Below are 19,069 nucleotides of genomic sequence, written 5' to 3' on the forward strand. Positions count from 1 at the left end.
CCTGAATCTACTCCGAGTTTTTCCGAGTTGTATGGAAGGAAATCGACTGTGGATTAATTTCATTTGCTGTAAATGCTATTAGATTGCTCAATCTCAGTAGCATCGCAAGTCTTGTACGCCTTTTTACCGAAAAAGTCCTGAAAAAGTCCGAAAAAGTCCTGCGTTAGCAGTCATTATCGTTAAATGAGCTATACTTCCAGCCAATGATTAACATTCAGCTCATTATTTACTTAATATCATACATTGTAAAAGAAAGAGAAAGGAGAGGATGTTAAAATTTATGCATGTCATTGACAACAGATTATGCGCTTTGTTTTCAAAAACTTATCCTAGCTGCCCGCTCAATGAAAAATAAGGAGAAAAGTTATAACTAGATTTGCGTCATGCTCTTTTTGAAGGTGTTCAGCACTGTGCCTCACCATTTCAGAGGTCCATGTAAAGCATATAACGACTATAACGTTATGTTATGCAACTTTTGCCTCTCTTTGAAGGGTAATTTCTGGGAAAGATGTTCTCATATTCCTGAATATTTGATTCTCTTGCACCATGTGTGGCGTGAATGTAAATTGATAGATCCAGCGCCCGACATAGAGTTGAAAACATGCAAGTATAGTTTGGAGGGATGCGCGAAACATGAGCGAATGAGAAGCACGCGCACACAGTGGAACAAGCTAATAGAAGAGGTCGGACATGAAATTTTTGGCTAAAATTTCAAATTTTGATATTCATTTCGTCACAAATTCAATTTCAAGGAGTGTTTCTGAAAGAATATTTCACGAAAAAACTAATAGGAACAATCTTAAACTTTTTTGTTTCATATTTTCGAAAAGAAAATAAGCTTTCAAAGGCTCCAGATATTATCCGACCTCTCCCATTGTCTAGGTCCAGTGTGCGCCGCCGCGGTTACCGACGTGAAAAGTGAATAGAATGCATTACAAATCGATTCAAGAGCAAATGTTTCCCCGATGAACCCCAAGCAAATACTTGAAACTTAATAAAGCGCAAAACAGCGGGGAAAGATAAAAAATTGAATTTTCTCGGTTTGACAGGTATAACTTTGATGATGGGAGGATGCATGCAGGAAAACAAGTGCAGATTCTTTTGATGTCGAATGCCGCGGGGAGGAAAGAAAAGAGAAATTTCCGCTCGAATCGATTTAATAAGCTCGAACGGACCTGTCAAAGGTTGAAGTTTCCTCAAAGTTCCTCGGTGATAAACCGAAGCTTGTCATTGACTCCGCGTTTTTATATCCATCGCGGGGACGATGTCTCGGGATGGAAAATTTTAAATCGAGTTTCCTCGTGGCATAGACTTCTGAAGGGGAAAAAAATCTCCTTACGCTACATTTAATATTGAATTTATGTTTTTTTATTGAAGGTGTACATAGTTACAAGGGACATCTCTACTTTTTTGTTGGTTTTTTTTGTCTCTCCTTCGATTGAAAATCCCAATTTTGCAATACTGAGATTTGTGCTCTTTCAATTTAAATACAGTTTTTAAGCATGAACTTCTGGAGGAAAAAAAATCTCCTTACGCTACATTTTTCATTGAATTAATTTTTTTATTGAAGGTGCATTATAATTATAAGGGACATCTCCATAGTTCTGTTTGTGTTTTGTCTCTCCTTTCGATCGACAATCCTAAATTTGCAACCTGAAAGTGCTCTTTAAATTAAATACAGTTTTTACGCACTTTAAACGGCGCTCAGCTTCTTTGGGGGAACTTGAAAATGTGCCTACATAGAAATCAGCGGGCTGATTATTGAAATTGACAGACAAAGCTATAGACAAAGAAACCAAAAGGGATATGGAAGGATCATATTAGTGGAAGCCGGTGGTTGCAATGGACATATGAGGCAGGTAGTGGACTAACTAACTACAATCCATGAGAGACCTTGCAGTTAGGCCATCATTTACCCCCTTACTGTATAAGAACCACCCATTCCACCAATAGGATTGCTTTATGCTCCATATGTCCTCGTTGTCTATCGCTTTGTCTATCAATTTCAAAAATCAGCCTACAGCTGAGCGCTTCTCTACCCTGAAAAAAAAAGAATCACAATCTCAACTATACTTCTGGCTGATTTTGGCACCAGTTAAGACAGTATGAGTTACACCAGATAGAGGCATGGTTGATCCTAACCACACCTCCGGGTGACTCAACTCCACCTCTGGCTGGTGCAACCACTCTAAAAACTGGCGCCAAAATCAGCCAGGAGTACACTGAGAAAAAATTATGGTTATAATTACCATATTAGTAGTGTCCAATATGAACTCTTAATTAGCAGTCGCCATAGCCAATAATAGAGATATTTTTACCATTAAATGTTAATTTTACTACCGCACACTCGTAAAAGTACGATTGCTCCAGTAAAAATATCACTATTATTGGTTATGGCCACTACTAATTAAGAGTGCATATTGAACACCACTAATATGGTAATTATAACCATAGTTTTTTCTCAGTGTATGGTTGGAATCGTGATGATTTTTTCCCCGTGTAATACAAACGTTTTAGAGCTTTCCCACTTATTTCCTATTCATAAGATTCCGCAATCAAGGCAAAATTCCACGCACGCGCCGTCACGACTTCTCTTTTTGCGACCTGACTTGTACAACAATTTGCTTTTTGTCATGATGCATCTCAGGTCGGGAACCCAATTACGCTCCTGGGTTGCATGGGCGGAGCGGGAGCAGTGCGATACAGTGGCGTGGAGTGCTTTGCGATATATCGATTGATCTGCCATTTAAACCTATGGAAAAGGATCGATAAACAGGGTGCTCGCAGGGAACACCTTAATAATCGATTCTTTACCATAGCTACAAATGAGGAAATATCGATAATCGATCATTCACGCCACGCCACTGGTGCGAGAGGATGACGTGTAACGGATCGCGGGGTTTGCTTACAGCGAGCCCGGCTCTCAAATTTCGATTAAAGCATGAAAATTGGTAGGATGGGTCTGACTGGAGGGCGGGCGGGCGAGGGGAGGGAGAGGGCACGAGGTTGATTTAAATCATTAATCGAGTTGTGCGAGGATGTCAAATTAATTCGCTCCAATTAATACTTTAATCGATTCAGGCGCCCTCATCACTCTTGGCCCATTCGAACAATCGACCCGCAGTCCCCGCCCGACGGAATGCTGTAGGCTTGGAAAAAGGGTGCGACCTCCGCGCGTCGCCAAGATTTGTTTACACTATGTGACAATATGCCAGGAATTGATTGTTTTCAGGTCTAGAATACTGAAAAAACAGGTAAATGGTAGGGAGATAACTTCTCCCCCGCAAAAAAGTGGAATTTGCTTGATGTTAAGATGGTAAAAGGGAAGCAGAGGAAGTATATGGTGTGCGCAAAAGAGACGATTAAACTTTGGAACTAAATAATTAACAGGGAGCTTTCAATTGTGGACGTGCAGAAAAATTGATTGACATCAGCGTAAAGTTCAACAAACAGGCTCGGTTTTTCCTGTCCATGGGATGGGATGGTTAAGTGGCAGATCCGCTTCTTGCGTGCGATATTAAGTCAAGAAAAAACTTAAAAAGAATATAATTTTAATTAAAAAAATAAAACATTTAAAAATAATAATATACCACACCCTGTGCGCTCAGTATTATGCGAGTTTTATTGAAGGATTTGATTAAAGGCTCGTTAAAATAAGCAATAAATACGATTTTCCTGTAGTATGGAAAGTACAACATTCAACAGCTCAAAACTTTTTCGAAAGGCCAAAGCAGGAAAATCATCAAATATGAAAGGGGCCTTTTTGTTTAGCCCCCCAAGCATCGGACAAAGTTTCCCATTTTACTCTTTGCCTCGGAGTAGTGGGGCATAAAAACGACACGGTTTATCGGAATCACGAATCGCTGCACCGCTCCCCGGGAACGGTCGCCAATATTTCCCGCCAGTCCCCACATTTTCCCAACTTTTCCGCGGAAAAAATTATGATTTGTGCGACGACTTGAGAGTGTAATTACCGAGCACGCCGTTATGCACGTCCCGAGCCAGGCTACACTACCGTGCCATGGAAAAACGCCGTATGAGCATTCGAATGTTGCCAAATTGCCCCCTAGAAAAGATTCATTTTTGAATAAAGTTATGAATATTTTACCTTGAAATTTCCAGGCTATTTAGATCAAATTACGAACGATATTCCCTAAAAAATTTGAAGAAAAATACACATCAATTTTCGAGGAAATTCGTGATTTTTCGAAGAGAATTTGGCAGTGCCTGGTGGCTCATACTGCGTTCTTATTCCGCACGGCAGTATAGGCGACCACAAGCAGGTTGTGCGCCTCCACCGCACCGGTCCAGCGTTATGGCGCGATGAAAAATCGCTTTTCGAAGTCCGCCCCCTCCCACCGCACCCCGCCCTGCCGCCACCCCCATGCACGCATCCGCTCCCTCCCTGGACTTCGATTGACAACCTCGCCAAACGGCTCCGTTTCCGCAACGTATCAACGCCGCCCGGAAAATAAATCAGCTTTTTTTCCGTCCCTGTGCCCGGGAGCTCGTAAAATGTTACACGCTACGAAAGTGCTGTCTCTCGCTCGGGGCGAGATAATTGACCGATTATCGATATTTTTCCATTTGTAGCCGTGGTAAAGAATCGATTATTAAGGAATCCCCAGTTTATCGATCCTTTTCCATAGGTTTAAATGGCAGATCAGTCGATATATCGCAAAACACGCCACGCCACTGCTCGGGCTCCGTGCTTCTGGTCCGGAAACGGGATGTTCGTCTTTTTTTCGAGTTCGCTCGCGTCGGCGGGTATTTGGTGGGGGTTTTTGTAATTTATGAAATTAATAAATGAAACGTCCGTTTATGCTCGGACATCGGGCCGAGCGCGTAGGGATAAAAACACAACATGAACAAATTGGGCTTTTTACTAACCAAGGAATTTCAGAAATGCCACAGGAAAGGTCCGTTATCATAACGCGCTATCACCTAAAATGATGTGCGGTCGCTAACTCGAAACTGGAGGAACCTAGAATGTTTTCCCCGGACTAAAGAGCCTTTGAATCAGCGAGATTTTCAACTGAAGGGACCACTGGTACAGATAATGGCCAAACTCGAAAGCATAAGATATGCTGAAAATTAGACGAACAGAACCAAACACAACATGGAACCGGGGAGGGAAAGGACGCGCGTTGATGACGGCGCGGCGCAGAGATACAACTATTCGTGCTCGATGGATGTCCGTGTTGCAGCTGCAAAATTGAAGGCGCGATGGCGCGAAGCGTGAACTCGCAATGCCCCGCTCCGCTCTATGCTGTCAGTGAGGTGTCGCTCAGCTTAGGAAAAAATTTAAGAAAGGAGGCCCGAGTAAGTCTCTTCTATCTCATTTCATCTCATTTGAAACCTCGGTAAAACAGGTCTCATTTCATTTAAAATCCCGTGTAGCCACCCTTTCGCTGGGTGTCCCCTTCAGCTCCTCCCAGGAGGGCCCAAATCAAGCATCTTCTTTCCTTCATTCCATTTTTCCTTCTCTCTTTCATATAACTACCTGTGCCTTGTAAATATTGACTGAAACAGCCCTATCTAATCCGTTCATCAATATTTTTGCGCAGAAAAATCCGGGGACAATCCGAGTGGCAGAGATGAACCGCGGTCAAGCGAACCTGACGATGGACCTGCAGGTGGACGTGCCCCGCTCAGTCGTCATATCAAAACACGTAGTTCCTCTCTGCAACGAAGCTGCAGACTCCACCTACACTAGACTTCACGATATCAACACGTGGTCTTCATTACCAGGTAAGCGACAACCCCGTTTCATTTCACGTTGTCTCCGCCAAGTGGAACATAAGAAACCCTGTGAATAGCAGATCCTACCAGTTCTAACCGCTGAATTCTCGACAAATAGACGGAGTATGTTCCGCATGCTCGGGTAGTTTATTCAACCCTCGGAAAAGTTATCGAATCAGTTTGCGTAATAGTCAAACTAAGTCACGGTTGCCATATTTTTAAAAAATGTACACAGACGATTAACTCGGCAACGGAATTCACACGGTTCCGGGCTTTATTCGTCAACGCACGATCCAATTTTCTGCCCGTAAACTCCCAACACGGCAAAACTAACACCATCGCCTCGGAGTCGTAAATATGACACTTGGTTCGTGACTCGAAAACTTTATCACCGAAGATGTCGCCCGCCGCGAGACAAGTTTAAAGCCTTTAAGCAGCTCCGTTACGAGCCAGTATCTCGAGCGGTTCCTCCAGTATTTTTCTTGTAGAAGCGATGTAATAGTATAGTTAAAAAATAAAAATAAAAATTCTGGCTTTTTCAGACCATCGATTTCTGAAGCGGATAGGTTATCCAAAGTATAGCAAGAATTTTCATGCTTTAATACGTCGTTTCCCCGACAAAGATATACATAAGTCCGTTCAAGGTTTCAGGGTTGACTGAAACATTTCAGTTTTTTTAAGTTCATGGCTATACAATATGGATCACGTTAAGCAAAAAGGAACCAAGCCACGTCAGCTATTGCCAAATTTAACGGGCAATTTAATTTTTTTTTTACAAAAGAACGTTTCTGCGCATTTCTTTGAAAATTTTTAGGAGTCTCATTCGATCTACTTGGAAAATTTGCACAAAAATTCGCACACTCGTTTTCATGTGAAAAATGCAGTTGCCCAATTACTTTGCCAACAGCTGATCTAGCTTGGTTCCTCTCTGCTTAACGCGGTCCATAATGTCCAAAAGTATTCTGATTTTTTCGCGTAATCAAAAGAAAAATCTAAGGACTTTTCACGTTCCTTTGTCGAAGGAACGACAATTTTTCCATCGTTTTTTACCGACCGCATTTGTTGACATGTTTCACTGAAGTTACAGAATTTGATTCTGTAACTCTCTAACTTTTTCTTCCTTTTTATCCTCGAGGCGACAAATTCGCCTTATTGCGTATTTATTTATTCCGGGAGATAAATTAAATTTTGCAATGACGTGGTGTATGGTTTACAGACACTTTCTTGGAGGTGCTGTTAGACATTATAAGATTTGCATCGCAGGTGCGCTGAAGCTTCCATCTTCTTTGAGAATTTCAAGTTTAAAATGAATAATTTTTCGCCTTAGTCATCGCAATCCCGCTCTCGCACTCAATTTCATCTTTGTTTAGAAACTTGATTACAGACACGAATACGTATTTCCCCACCGTGGATAAAATCCACAAATCCATCAGTTTCCATCCGGTAGAATTTAACTGCAATTCGACGTTGCCCAATTTTCCTCCTCGCTTTGTATTTTTTCGTGGTGACTGTTGAGCATTTCTGACTTAAAAATGCACGTATATTTCATCTGATTACACGCTAAAATCAGCCGCATTTTAGACGGATATTGCATTCTCGTGAAAACTAAGTTGTTTAAGTCAATCGTTCAACCTTTGAGTGTAGTTAAATTCCTTTGTTTGGAAAACGACGATTCTTTAGTCATCGCAGTCTCAATAATTTGAGATTGATTTGAGTTCGAGAGCTGATTTTGGACGGAATCATCGGTGTCAATGTTTCCCACAAATTTTCATACCTACAAGAAATGTTAATATCGAAAAGCCCAAGAATTGGAGGAACTACATTTTTCTAATTTAATTACCACTGTTGCCCAAAGAATTACCAGTCCCAATGCTTACCTTTGTATCTAACTCGCTATCGCTTCAAAAACGGACTCGGTTCGGAAAGTCCATTACATTCACTCCAGTCATCTAATCGCTGCGGAGATGTGTGAAGTCACCGTCAAAATCCAGACTCAAAATAAGACGTCTATCAAGTTCAGGAGCAAGATGTAATATTCCCGCGGGACCCGTCTTTTTACTGTCTTATCAACTGCCAACAAAAAATATTACCTCCCAAGTCTGACCCTTCATCCAACTTCATTCTCTTCGCCCCGGTTACAAATTGGTCGGCCGGTGTATTGCCAAAAGAGGATAGAAGAAGGGGCGAACAACCAGCTACGCCCGAAGGATTCTGAATAGGCAATTTATGTGCAAGGGGTGCGTTGTGGTTGGCCGAGGCAAGGGTAGATTGGCAAACGTTGCCGCTTTAGACTGAATGTAACGCACTTGTATCGATTCATCTGGCGTCTTTTTGTGAATATGATTTCCATTTCCCTTGAATAATGAAGGAAATAAATGAATGGAAGTTTGGTCTTTTAACAGTAGAGGGTTTCGCGCAGTAGTGTCATCATTTTTCAAAGTGCACACGAGGCGAGATTACACAGGAACTAGGAGCTGTGCACAGAAAATGAAATCAAGATTTTTGGCGCCAGGGCGTTCTAAAAAATGGACGGTTCAGCTAAGCTCCCACCTACAGGTCCCAGGCACGAATTCGTGACGGGGCAGCAGGATTATCTGATGGCCTTAGATTTTCGTCACATTTTCTCTCTATTTTGTCTTTTGCCCCCTTTTCCCACTCTATTTCTCCTTTCAACCTCTACTAGCCAATTCAAACTGGAACTTGCTTGTATTTGCATAGAACCAAAACCTTGATATTTTTTAATTTTAGAGAATTTTATCCAAAACCGTGCAAAATCGTGGATTGGTGCAATAAGGCAGGAAAAGAGGTGACACGATTTGCTGGAGGAACTTCCGAATCAATGTGAGGCTTTCAAAATGACAATTTCACATTGATCGTTTTTCGTTTAAAAAATTTTTGATATCAAAATAATCGTTTTCAAGTGGTATTCAATATATTCCTAAATAAATTGTATCAATGATTCTACTTGACGAGAACCCTAACTCTATTAAGAAACTGGACGCAGAGTAAATTTGGCTCGCTGTAGCTTAGTCTTAACTTTATAGCGTTATTATTACTTATTGTTGCTTGTCTCCGACTCGTTTACAATTAATTCGTTGTTGCGAAAGTCCTTCTGGAGTGGAGCCAAAAATGATTAAAAATAAATGTCATCGAAAATGACGAAAGTGGAAAGGAATGAAGCGGGAGCATAAACACAATCCTAAGTGCTCGAATAAGAAGTTGCTAATATGTGGAGCTTGAAGTGACTTTGAAAGGGGGTGGGGGAAGGAAATGAAAAAGTCGCATTGAGGATAAGAACGCCGAAACTCATAACTGGAAGCACGGACTTTTCCGAAAGTGGAAAAAGGAAGCGGGTACGTTACCGGCACCCGCTAGTTCCCCCGATCCCCCCCCCCCCCCCCTTCTTTCGAATTGTCAACCAAAACGCGGAATCGTCGTAAGTCGGGAATAATTTCGTATGCGAGAAACTTTTTAATGAAAAAGTTTTTGTTTGTTCATTATCTACCCCTCTCTCTCACTCCGCCTCTCTCCCTCTCCCTCTCTCAGTCGCCTTCCTATTCCATCGGCGCTTTTATTTCGTAATCGCTCGCAAATATGCTTTCGGAACGCGGGCTGCGGCAGATTTACCGCGCGTGCAGCCGCTGCCGGAACGCTGGAGTAAAAATGAAAAATGGACGAATTAAAAAATGGTGGAAATTACATTCTAATTGTTTTTCCTCGCTTTTCCTCCCTCCCGAAGTTTTCGCCGAGAGAAAGTGACGAATTAAGAAACTTGTTTAAGGCGAATGTTTCGCGAAATTAAAAATGGTAATAGCGTCTCTTTCTCGAGTGTCATGCTGTGCGGTTGCAGTGTTTCGGAAAAAAGTACTTTGAAAGAAAAGCCGCGAATATCTCTCTGAAATAATGAGGTAGCCGCCTCGACGGACAGATTTTAACCATGCGGCACCCAAGCACCTTTGTAATCTTCGGAGCACGCCTATGGGCATTGAGACCACCTCGTGTATGTTAATACAACTGTTGTGACAGGAATATTTAAACAAGCAGAAAAATCCAACATGAATATGTTGGAAAAGCGTGCCGAATAACTACAATGTTGGACACATACCTACTATTTTCACGTCTTTGTTATTTGCATCAATTGGTACTTTTTGCTAAATTTGGGAGAGAATATTGATTCATGAACGTTGAATGTAAATTGATTTTAAAGATTCCGTCCAATTATCTTGATTTTAAGCTGATATGCGGCATTTCGCACGACCGTGATTTGGGCGAACTGCCGTGCATCGAAATCGCGTTGAGTTAATCTCTTTGGATTTCGAACTGTAACTTCTCTCCTATTCGGCCGATTTTTACAAATGAGGTCTCTTTTTATTTGTACTTTAACGGAAAGTAAGGAAAAACTCGCTAAATAGACGGAAAACAATTTTTATGGAAATTTGGTGGATCCTGGCGTCACGGTGAATGGTTAATCGGGCGTGGAAGATAATAGGTTCGACGAGGCGACCCTCTCCTCGCCGTCTTTTATTGCCTCGCTCGAAACCTGACACCCAAAGCTATATCGGGAGATAACTGCAGTGGTTTGAGTGGATTTCTGCAGGGGCCACGGTTAGTGCATGGTATAAAGAGTCACGAGGCTCATCACAGATTGCACTTACAGTGCAAGACGCTCATTGGCTAAGGAGTTTTGGCGGGAAAGAAGGTTCTAGAGTTGAGTCCTCCGAGCGTAAGAAAGCTCCTATGAGGTTTCTGTCAAATTGAATAATACGGTTTTGACAGAAAAATGTTCTCAAGGGTTTCCAATTAGCAGTTCATTAGATTTTTTGGTAAAAGACCATCAGGGCTTGACAGTGTAATGGTTCAAAGACAAGAAAACGGGTCCGAGGAAAAAAAGTAAAAATATTTGGACGGCCCGTTGAATAGCATTGGTTGATCGGTGTGCTGTACTATGGTACATCCGAGTGATTTCAAAAAGCGAGCCCTACTGGCACGCTTAATAATCGTATAACTGATATTCCACGTTAATTCAAATTGGATATTTTCGTCGATCATCGAGCGAAAAAATGAGTTGTTGCTCATCGAAGTGACTCAAAACTTGCGATAAGCACATCAAGAAAATCTGACACTTACTCCTAATGTAACACTCTGCCCGCAAAAATTGCGCACTTTTAAGGCTCCAGCTGCACAAATTATCTGAAGCGGAGACATAATTTGATTCTTATAAGTCACCCCAGTCTCAGAACTCTTGAAGCTAAAATGGCCGCTGTCGAAAAGTGACACAGTCCGTCTTAAAAAAACTGCAATACTGCCTCTTTATTGACTCAATTTGAAAATCAGGGAAGAATAAATGTGGGATATACATATGGCACTAGTTAGGTTTTAAAAAAGAAAAAAGAAACAAACTGACATTTTCAGTTAAAATCGTGATATTTTCAGTTACGTATAGGAATCTGTGGGGCCTTGGGTGACTCCACTGTTTCAAATTATTTGTTTGTCTGGCACAGTTTACTATTCGAAATGAGGAACTAAAATAAATTGCGCAAATTTCTATCATAGAATTTGAAGTTCATATGTAGTAAATTTAAGACTGTATTGGTTTGATCATTGTAATTCTGGTCGTTAGCTACTTTGCATAAGAGGCAACTCTCTCCTGTGCCGCGGTAGAAGTTTGTAACAGACCCATTATCGCCACGTATATTTGGTGTAAGTAGACGATTGTGCCATAGTTGTTCAATTTGTATTCCGTATTTTACAAAGCTGCTCGGAGCAACGAAAATAAAGCAAAGTTAAGTCACTGAGCCAGCTAGTGTTGGAAAAAAATGGATCCTATCAAGAAATTGTGTTCATCCACAACGACACGTACACGCAACAGTCTCCGTGTTCAAGTCACCCGCGATAATCATTTGAAAGAAAGAAAACTCTCTTGATGTAATGCACCGTGTTCCAGCATGCAGACAACCATGCTTCTCAAATTCCTTTTTTCTATTTATGTCCGGAGTTTTCCGGTTAATCTACGCTTAATGACCGTGAATTTTATTCGCTTCCGTATCGGGATTTTTATTTTTTTCCCCATGCACGTTTTTCCGATGGGCATGTAAGTAAACCTCTGTATACGTGAAAATGGGATTTTGCTGAATCGCCGCGTTCAGCGTTCGTGAAATATTGTCCGGAAAAAACGGGGAGTAGAAGGAACTTATTGAAGTCAAACGGAACGGAAGGAAAGCTACTCCGCCAGGGTTGTCGCACTTTCAGGGTAAAACTAAATAAAGTTAAGTAAAAATTGACCCACTTGTTACCCTTTTTAAAAAAGAAAAAGTCCGGATGGTGTCCTGTTTTTCGACTTGTAAAGCCTGTTAAAAATCTGAGTCATTAGTTACCGGAAAATCTCTCTAGAAAATGTTTCAATACGTACCTCTTTTCTCTTTTCTGTCTAAGGAGAATAAAAATTAAAACTATCATTGTACCCAGAATCTCTCGTTAATTGTCAAAATATCTCACTAATCTTAAAAGTCATAATTATAAGTATGAGCCAAAAACATTTTTAATCTAGAATATGAAAACATGTACTGTATATCGCCATTTAATTATCTAATTCCAAAAAATCAAGTGATAAGTTTCCATATCGTCGTTGAAAATTGGATCCACGGATTTTGCCCAAGCGATGCAACTGTAAAATCTCCGTGTTTTTCACAGCACTAGAAACCGCACTGCTTCCAAAAGTCACCGGCCTTCCATCAGTTGTAATAAAATCCTGTTGAGTTACCAAAGAAAGGATCACTTAGCATTTAATTATTACTTCCAAAGTTAACTCTAACTTTAAATGCACCAGTTACTCGACACATTCCCAGAGAGATCTACCACTCGGTTGCGGAAGGGTTAGTCGAATCTGAACGCAGGGATGCTTGAGCCCTTAAAAGTCTAAGATATGCGGGAAAACCTCCCGCTTTAACTTACTTGGTCACTCCCTCGAATTCCTCTGGCATCCACGCACCAAGTCCTGATTTGTGTACGTGTCCGAGAGAGGGAGAGTTAAATGGAGTGTCGTGAAGGCATGTGCCATACGCTGTTGTTCGATTGCTGGAAAAATCATTCACATTTTTGGATAAATTCCATTGACCAGATTTTTGTCGGTGAATTTGCAAGAGCGTAGCTCGTCATCTCGGAAGCTAATTTTTTTTTAAATTTTATTTTATTTTAGTTTTTCTATTTTTTCTTTCGGTTAATTTGAAAAACTTGCGTGAACTCGGCGTTTTGAAAATTTATTCTTGAACTTAAATACAATGGTGGGGGGAGGGGGGCTAAAATTTTGTCTGAAAATTAGTCGTCTTCTTAGGTTTAGATTTTCAAGCACAGTGTTTCAATCAACCACGCTTACAGGTACTCAAGCAACGAGTTTATCCAATTATTCAACGTATGAATCCTAAAGAACAAGAAATTATATTCATTAACTTTTTTTCATTTTTCAAATAAAAGGGGCTCTAATAAATATTTTTTGCTCTGCTGATGGTATGCCTAACGGTGATTCCAGCAGCCACCCAAAAACGTATTGACAACTCACCTTTTTTGTAATTTTTATCGTTCCTTAGTGATACTTCTGTTTATTTCGATGTAATTTTAATTCTGTAATTAAACCTTTTTGGAGGGCGAATCAATAAATAAATTTAAAAAAAAAAAATGCTGTATACTTCTCACAATTTTTCACCGAAGTGCTAACAAATATTTTTTCCTGCAAACTAGAGTGTCAGATGTCACAGAAATGCTGACGCACACGAAGCCTTACATTTTTGGCAAATGCCAAAATTTTAATGACTCACTATCAGTCGTTCTCTCGTTGTCTACTCAGAGGATTAGTTGCATTATTTTTAGACTTTATTGTATGATTTTAATTACAACAGTTTGTTCTTTTTAAGCCTAAATGCGAAGTCTCCGTTTTTCCTTTCAGCGTGGCAACATTGCGAGGCTGGAGGGCGATTGCTCACATACTCACGTGTCCCGTCCATTCATCACCGATCGCGCCACACTAAATTTTCCCAGATCCTTATCCGCGTCCCCTTATCCTCATCAAATCCCCCCCCCTTCCTTTTGCTGCCCTCCACCACTCTGTCCCTATTTTTCTGACCAAGATTTGTAAACAGCGTTGTCGCTGAGCTGTTGCAAAAATCCAACAGATATATTCAAATGTAGCATTCCTTCGGCAAGCAACTTTTATGATTTTCTTTTGACGGAAAAATTCACTTTTCCGAAGCCATGTCCATGATTTTTCCAGACACAGCAAAGTTTATTACAAAACATCTAAGTTGGCAGCATTTTCCAAACAGGAAAGATTTTTTTGAAATCTGGAAAATTTTGAATGAATGGGCACCCTTACAATTATCAGCAAATTCCGTGCACCTGTTCTTAATAGAGGAAAATTAATGGTGCGGTAGGCACTAGAATATCCAGAAAATTCCTTAGTAAATCTATTATAACCAATAGCAACTGGATTCCCGGCAGTTTTAATTAGAGGTAGAAGAGGTCTGGTTGATCACGATAAAATGGGAGTGAAGTAGGTAACACATTACTGTCTAATCATTATATGCGCTCCTCAGATAATCTAGTAGCTAGCAAAATTCCTGTAAGTCATAACCAAAGTCATTAGACATTTTGGATTAGTTTTCATAACGTTTTCGCTTTAAAGAAACCAACGCATTCATTCTTGTAGATCTGTACTAAGATCTACGAGGTGATTGACGAGAAAACTGCTGCTGTCTACTAGATTTTTTAGGAAAACGTATAGCTGCAGTATTATGAATTTTCTAACATTACTCTTTATCACCTTCTGTTTGTAAAGTAATTATATTTTTCCACGTATTTATAAGTAATTATATTTAATATTATTTATTATATTTAATTTTTTTATATTTTATCGGTCTCATTGATTGAAACCGCATTTAGAAAAATCTCATCAGTATGAAAAATGATGACAAAATAAGAAGAAAAGAAATTTAGAAAGCAGGGTCAAAATATCGAAATAATTCATTCAAGATCTTACGTATTTTGGATTGTTTTTATAAAGTTTTAATTCTAAACAAATCAATGCGATCATTGAAAGGGGGGGAAATTCATTCATTGTTGAAGAAATTCATACAGAGACACGAAGTTTTCTTACGTCAAAAGAAACCACTCTTGGAACCCCTCCTTCTCTTCCATGTATCAAGGAAATCATCTTAAGAACAGGCAAAAAATTATGGGCTATGGAGGTGGTGCGGAAGTTTTAGATCACCCCGTATAAAGAAGTTTACGCACCATTACTCTCAGCTCGTGTCGAATGTATATCGTTGCAAGGAGCGCTGCCAGACAATTCATTAGAAGGAGATCCCGAATTTTTTGCTAAGTTCCATCGTAAGTTCGAATGTTCTTTTCTCAGCGATGGAACTTTTTCACGCATTTGTGAAATCGTGAACGTGGAGAATGGGGGCAGTTTATGAAATACGTAATGCTAAAAATTTGATTTCATCGACGCGCTCCCTCACTCTTAAAAAGTACGCAGGAGTATACCAATCTCTAAAAAATACGCAACGCTTTCCTTGACCTTCCTCAACATCCAAGTAGAAAAATTACAAATGGATCTCAGTTTATTCCCCTCCGTGTCTTTTCGTTGTGAAACTGTTGAAAGGAGAAAACAAAGACCTAGTGAGTGGTCACAAAATTTTTAATCATAACATTGGAAGTAAAAAGGAAAGTATTCCAACAAGATAAAATTGAAAAAAAAAGAAAAAAAACTAACATTATATTCACCCTTCGATGTCGAAGACTTTTTTTTTTCAAATGTGAAGTCATACATTTTTCCTATCTCCGACTGTATTGTTTACGTAGCTGTCAAAGAACCACTACAAACAAGACAAAGGAACCAACACAGCATGGAAATAGAGTAAAGGAAAGGAGGCGCTTTGATGACGGCGCGGAGATACAACTATTCATGCTTGATGGATGTCCGGTTGCGTCTACAAAATTGAAGACGCGATGGCACGAGGCGTGAATTCTTCATGTTCCGCCAATGAGTTGTCGCTGCGATTTAGAAGAAAAGTTTTAAAAAAAACGAGACCTGAACACTCTCCTATCTTCGGCTGTGTCGACTCGATTTTTTTTCTCTTTTTCTTTTCACAATTTGATGCCCGATTCTTTTTTATAAGACGTCTTCGTAGACCTATATCTAAGGCGCGTGTGTACCGGCTCCAAAACTTCAATAGAAGAGATATTCGCGTCCATGTGACCCATCTTTGGTTTTCTGGAACAAATTCTCTCATAATCGTTTTTTTTCTCTTTATTATATTTGACAGCTGTTTTTCTTTTTTTTTCGATATATTTGTACACCTATATTTACATTTTTATTTAGAATCCGGGAGTCTCAAAGCAATCCTCAAAAAAAGATGAAAAATAAAAGTAAAAAATAAATAATAAAAAGTGCAGCATTGAGCGTTATGTAACTATTTCCTGGACCGCCTCCCCTCCCCCTTTCCCTTGAGCGTCACGTATAAAACTCAGGTGGAAATAAGTGGAACACGAACTTCATTATTTGTTTTCGATATTAGGAAGCACGTATTACAGACGCAGAGAACATCGTCACAGTAAAATTGTCCGCAAGGCAACTTATTCACCGTGCGATAAAACAAGAAATTGAACGCTGCTCCCCTCGCACCCCTCTTAATGTGATCAAAAGCACTCGGGGCATTTCAAATACGCACCATAGTGCCATCGCATCGCCCTTGCCTACACCTTAGAACAAAGCCTGGAATAACAACCTTGCAGCCCCTATCACGGAAAGCGCGAGGGGGCTCAATGTGACTAAATTCAAGCATTAACATCTTGGGCCCGTCCAGTGTTGCGAAATGTTCGTATTTTGTTAGAGTTTGCGTTATTATTTCGTCTCGATTATCAACATTTGAAAGACCATACAGTAAAAAGGAGAGCGAGATAGTAAAAATAGAGGTGGTGGTTGTTTTCGTTTTGTTTCCGCCTTGACGCACAATGGAAAAAGTGACTTAATTCAAGAAGAAATGCTCTCAAAATAAATGATTCCTGTACATTTTATGGAAATTTGATTAAATGTTCACTAAGAGTGAGGCTGATTCCCAGCTTTGTTTGTTTTCTTATAGTCGTAAGTTTTTCTTGGGAAACCTGTTTTCGAGACGAATCAAAAAATGGCACAAAGATCGTCGTCATCCCCCTCCATAAGTGGTCTAATTCTTAGTGACTAACAAAACTGAAGGCTCGTCAAAACATAATACCATATTCTGGTCAAAGTGCATTGTTTTTCAAATTTTCTGACCAAAAAATAACGGTTGATTCTTTCATTTATGTTCAGATCAGCAAGAATGATTAAGATTAAAGTAATTTTCGATTGAAATTTTAAAAACCAAAAAATGAACGAAAATTCAACCTACTTGCACTATACATAAAACTTGAGACGCGTTTCGATACCTTTAGCATCATCCTCAACAGCGCACCATGTCGTGCGGGCAATGCGTGAAGTATCCCTAAATGCCGATCGCTCTGTGTTTGGCGCAATGCGTGAAGTATTCATACAGTCTTGCAGGCGCTAATATGCGTTTCAGGCCCATCGTGTTCTGCGCCTGACGCCCCACGTCGCAAGTTTTATAGCGCCAAAGTGTTGAATTTTCGTCCATTTTTTTGGTTTTTTGGTTCCCTTTGAATATAGAGGAAAAAATGGCTCAATCAAGGCGAAAATTCCTTATATCACACAGGCTGCTCTATTCAAGCGATTTTAAACTCGATTCAAGAGGAAATATTCTTGACGGCAAATTCAAGTCACTTTTTTTTTCAAAGTAATTTGGTACAATATGGTGTCGATATTCTGCAAAATCAGAAATTCTACGTATGGAAATCTCCATTTGTTTCGGCGTTTTTCAAATTTTTAAAATATAATTTTAAATACTGTTTTTTCCAACACCAGATTTTATTTCCCTCCGTAAATCACAGAATTTCCGAGAAAACCGATGACAAAAATGTTTGTGCCCAATCACGTCATCGACCTCTTTCTAAGATTCCCGACATGGAAACACGTCCCTTTTTTCGATTGCCAACGTGGTAAATATTCTGTAAAATTTTTCTTAAAATAACATGCGTTACTATTCACTCGCAGAATTTAAATTTTTTGCGCGTCAGAAGGATCAATGAAAATGTTTTGTTCAATTTCCAATGAAAAACATTACGTGAGTAGAAATGTCGATGCATCGTCACTGAGATGTGTTTTTCGTTCCACCGTAGATTTCCGAATGAATCTACCGCTCCTCTTATTGGATTTATGAACGTGACGGAAAAGTGAAAATTCTGTTCGAAGTGTATCCAATAAAGACAAGCGAGTTCATCAAAAACTGAAGCTGTAAATGATGTTATTCGACACGGTACGGTGGTGCTGTGCGTTCACTTTTATTTACTTATCCCAAACGAGGAGCCATTGCCACGTTCGTCCATACCATTCCTCGAAATTTTTCCTCCAATTCATTTTTTCTCTCCCTCTTTCCATCCCCCACTAGTCAGCGGTGCAATCCACCCGTCTTTTCAGTACTCCTCTCTCAATGCGAAAGTTCGCAAGGATGATTTACCTTTTTAAATGGAGCTCGTCGTACAAAGAACGGATAGGAAATTGATACCGGAAAAAATAGTTGGAGCAGTGAGTTAGCGTAAACTCCCAAACTTTTCTCTCATTTTCCCACTCTAAACCACAGGATTTCCCTCATTTCTTCAGAATTTATTGCGGCTGAACAATGATCAAGAAATTAGGGACACAGCTTACCCTCGCTTTTTCCTCTTTGCGTTATCTCTCTGAACGCTCTATGTATCGGGTCAAATTAGATGACAAATGGAGTATGCGTCTGGCATATTGAGTGGGCACCATGTTGCCAACAACACCATTCAGTGAAGTCTTATAGTGAAAAGATTTCCGTCTGGCCATATTCTGCTGTTTTGTTCGAATGAGAAATTTTTCCGCGCAGTAGGCGCCACGTCTTTTTTGCTAAAATGACGTACCGATGAAGTGTAAGCGTTTATTAAGGTCCAAACAATTTGCTACAATATCCTCATATTGAAGAAAACCCCCAACTAATGGTCGGTAATAATCAGTATTCCTATAAGAAACCCAGACTTAATGGAAATGACTGAAAAAATGATGAGTCCTTTATTTTATGTGAGTTTTAGATGTTTAATATTTATATAGTTTATTGTGCTCGATACTGGATGGCTGGACAATCAGGGCTATGCTCTAGTCGTTAGTGGAAGAGGAAGAGAAGAGAAGAGAAGACTGAACAAATCGGGCGTTTAAAAATTTCCA

At 40.0% G+C, this 19,069-nt stretch overlaps 1 protein-coding gene across 1 annotated transcript in view; it reads left to right on the plus strand.

Annotated features, from left to right (window-relative positions):
* Nucleotides 1-19,069, plus strand: part of oaf (BRICHOS-like domain-containing protein out at first) — a 146,010-nt gene that overhangs the window by 95,438 nt on the left and 31,503 nt on the right. Inside the window, exon 4 of the mRNA XM_019041540.2 lies at nucleotides 5,568-5,751. Coding sequence (XP_018897085.2) covers nucleotides 5,568-5,751 — 184 coding nt within the window. The remainder of the gene's footprint in view (nucleotides 1-5,567; nucleotides 5,752-19,069) is intronic.

Source organism: Bemisia tabaci, chromosome 3 (assembly GCF_918797505.1).
Source record: "Bemisia tabaci chromosome 3, PGI_BMITA_v3".
Taxonomy (NCBI): Eukaryota; Metazoa; Arthropoda; class Insecta; order Hemiptera; family Aleyrodidae; genus Bemisia; species Bemisia tabaci.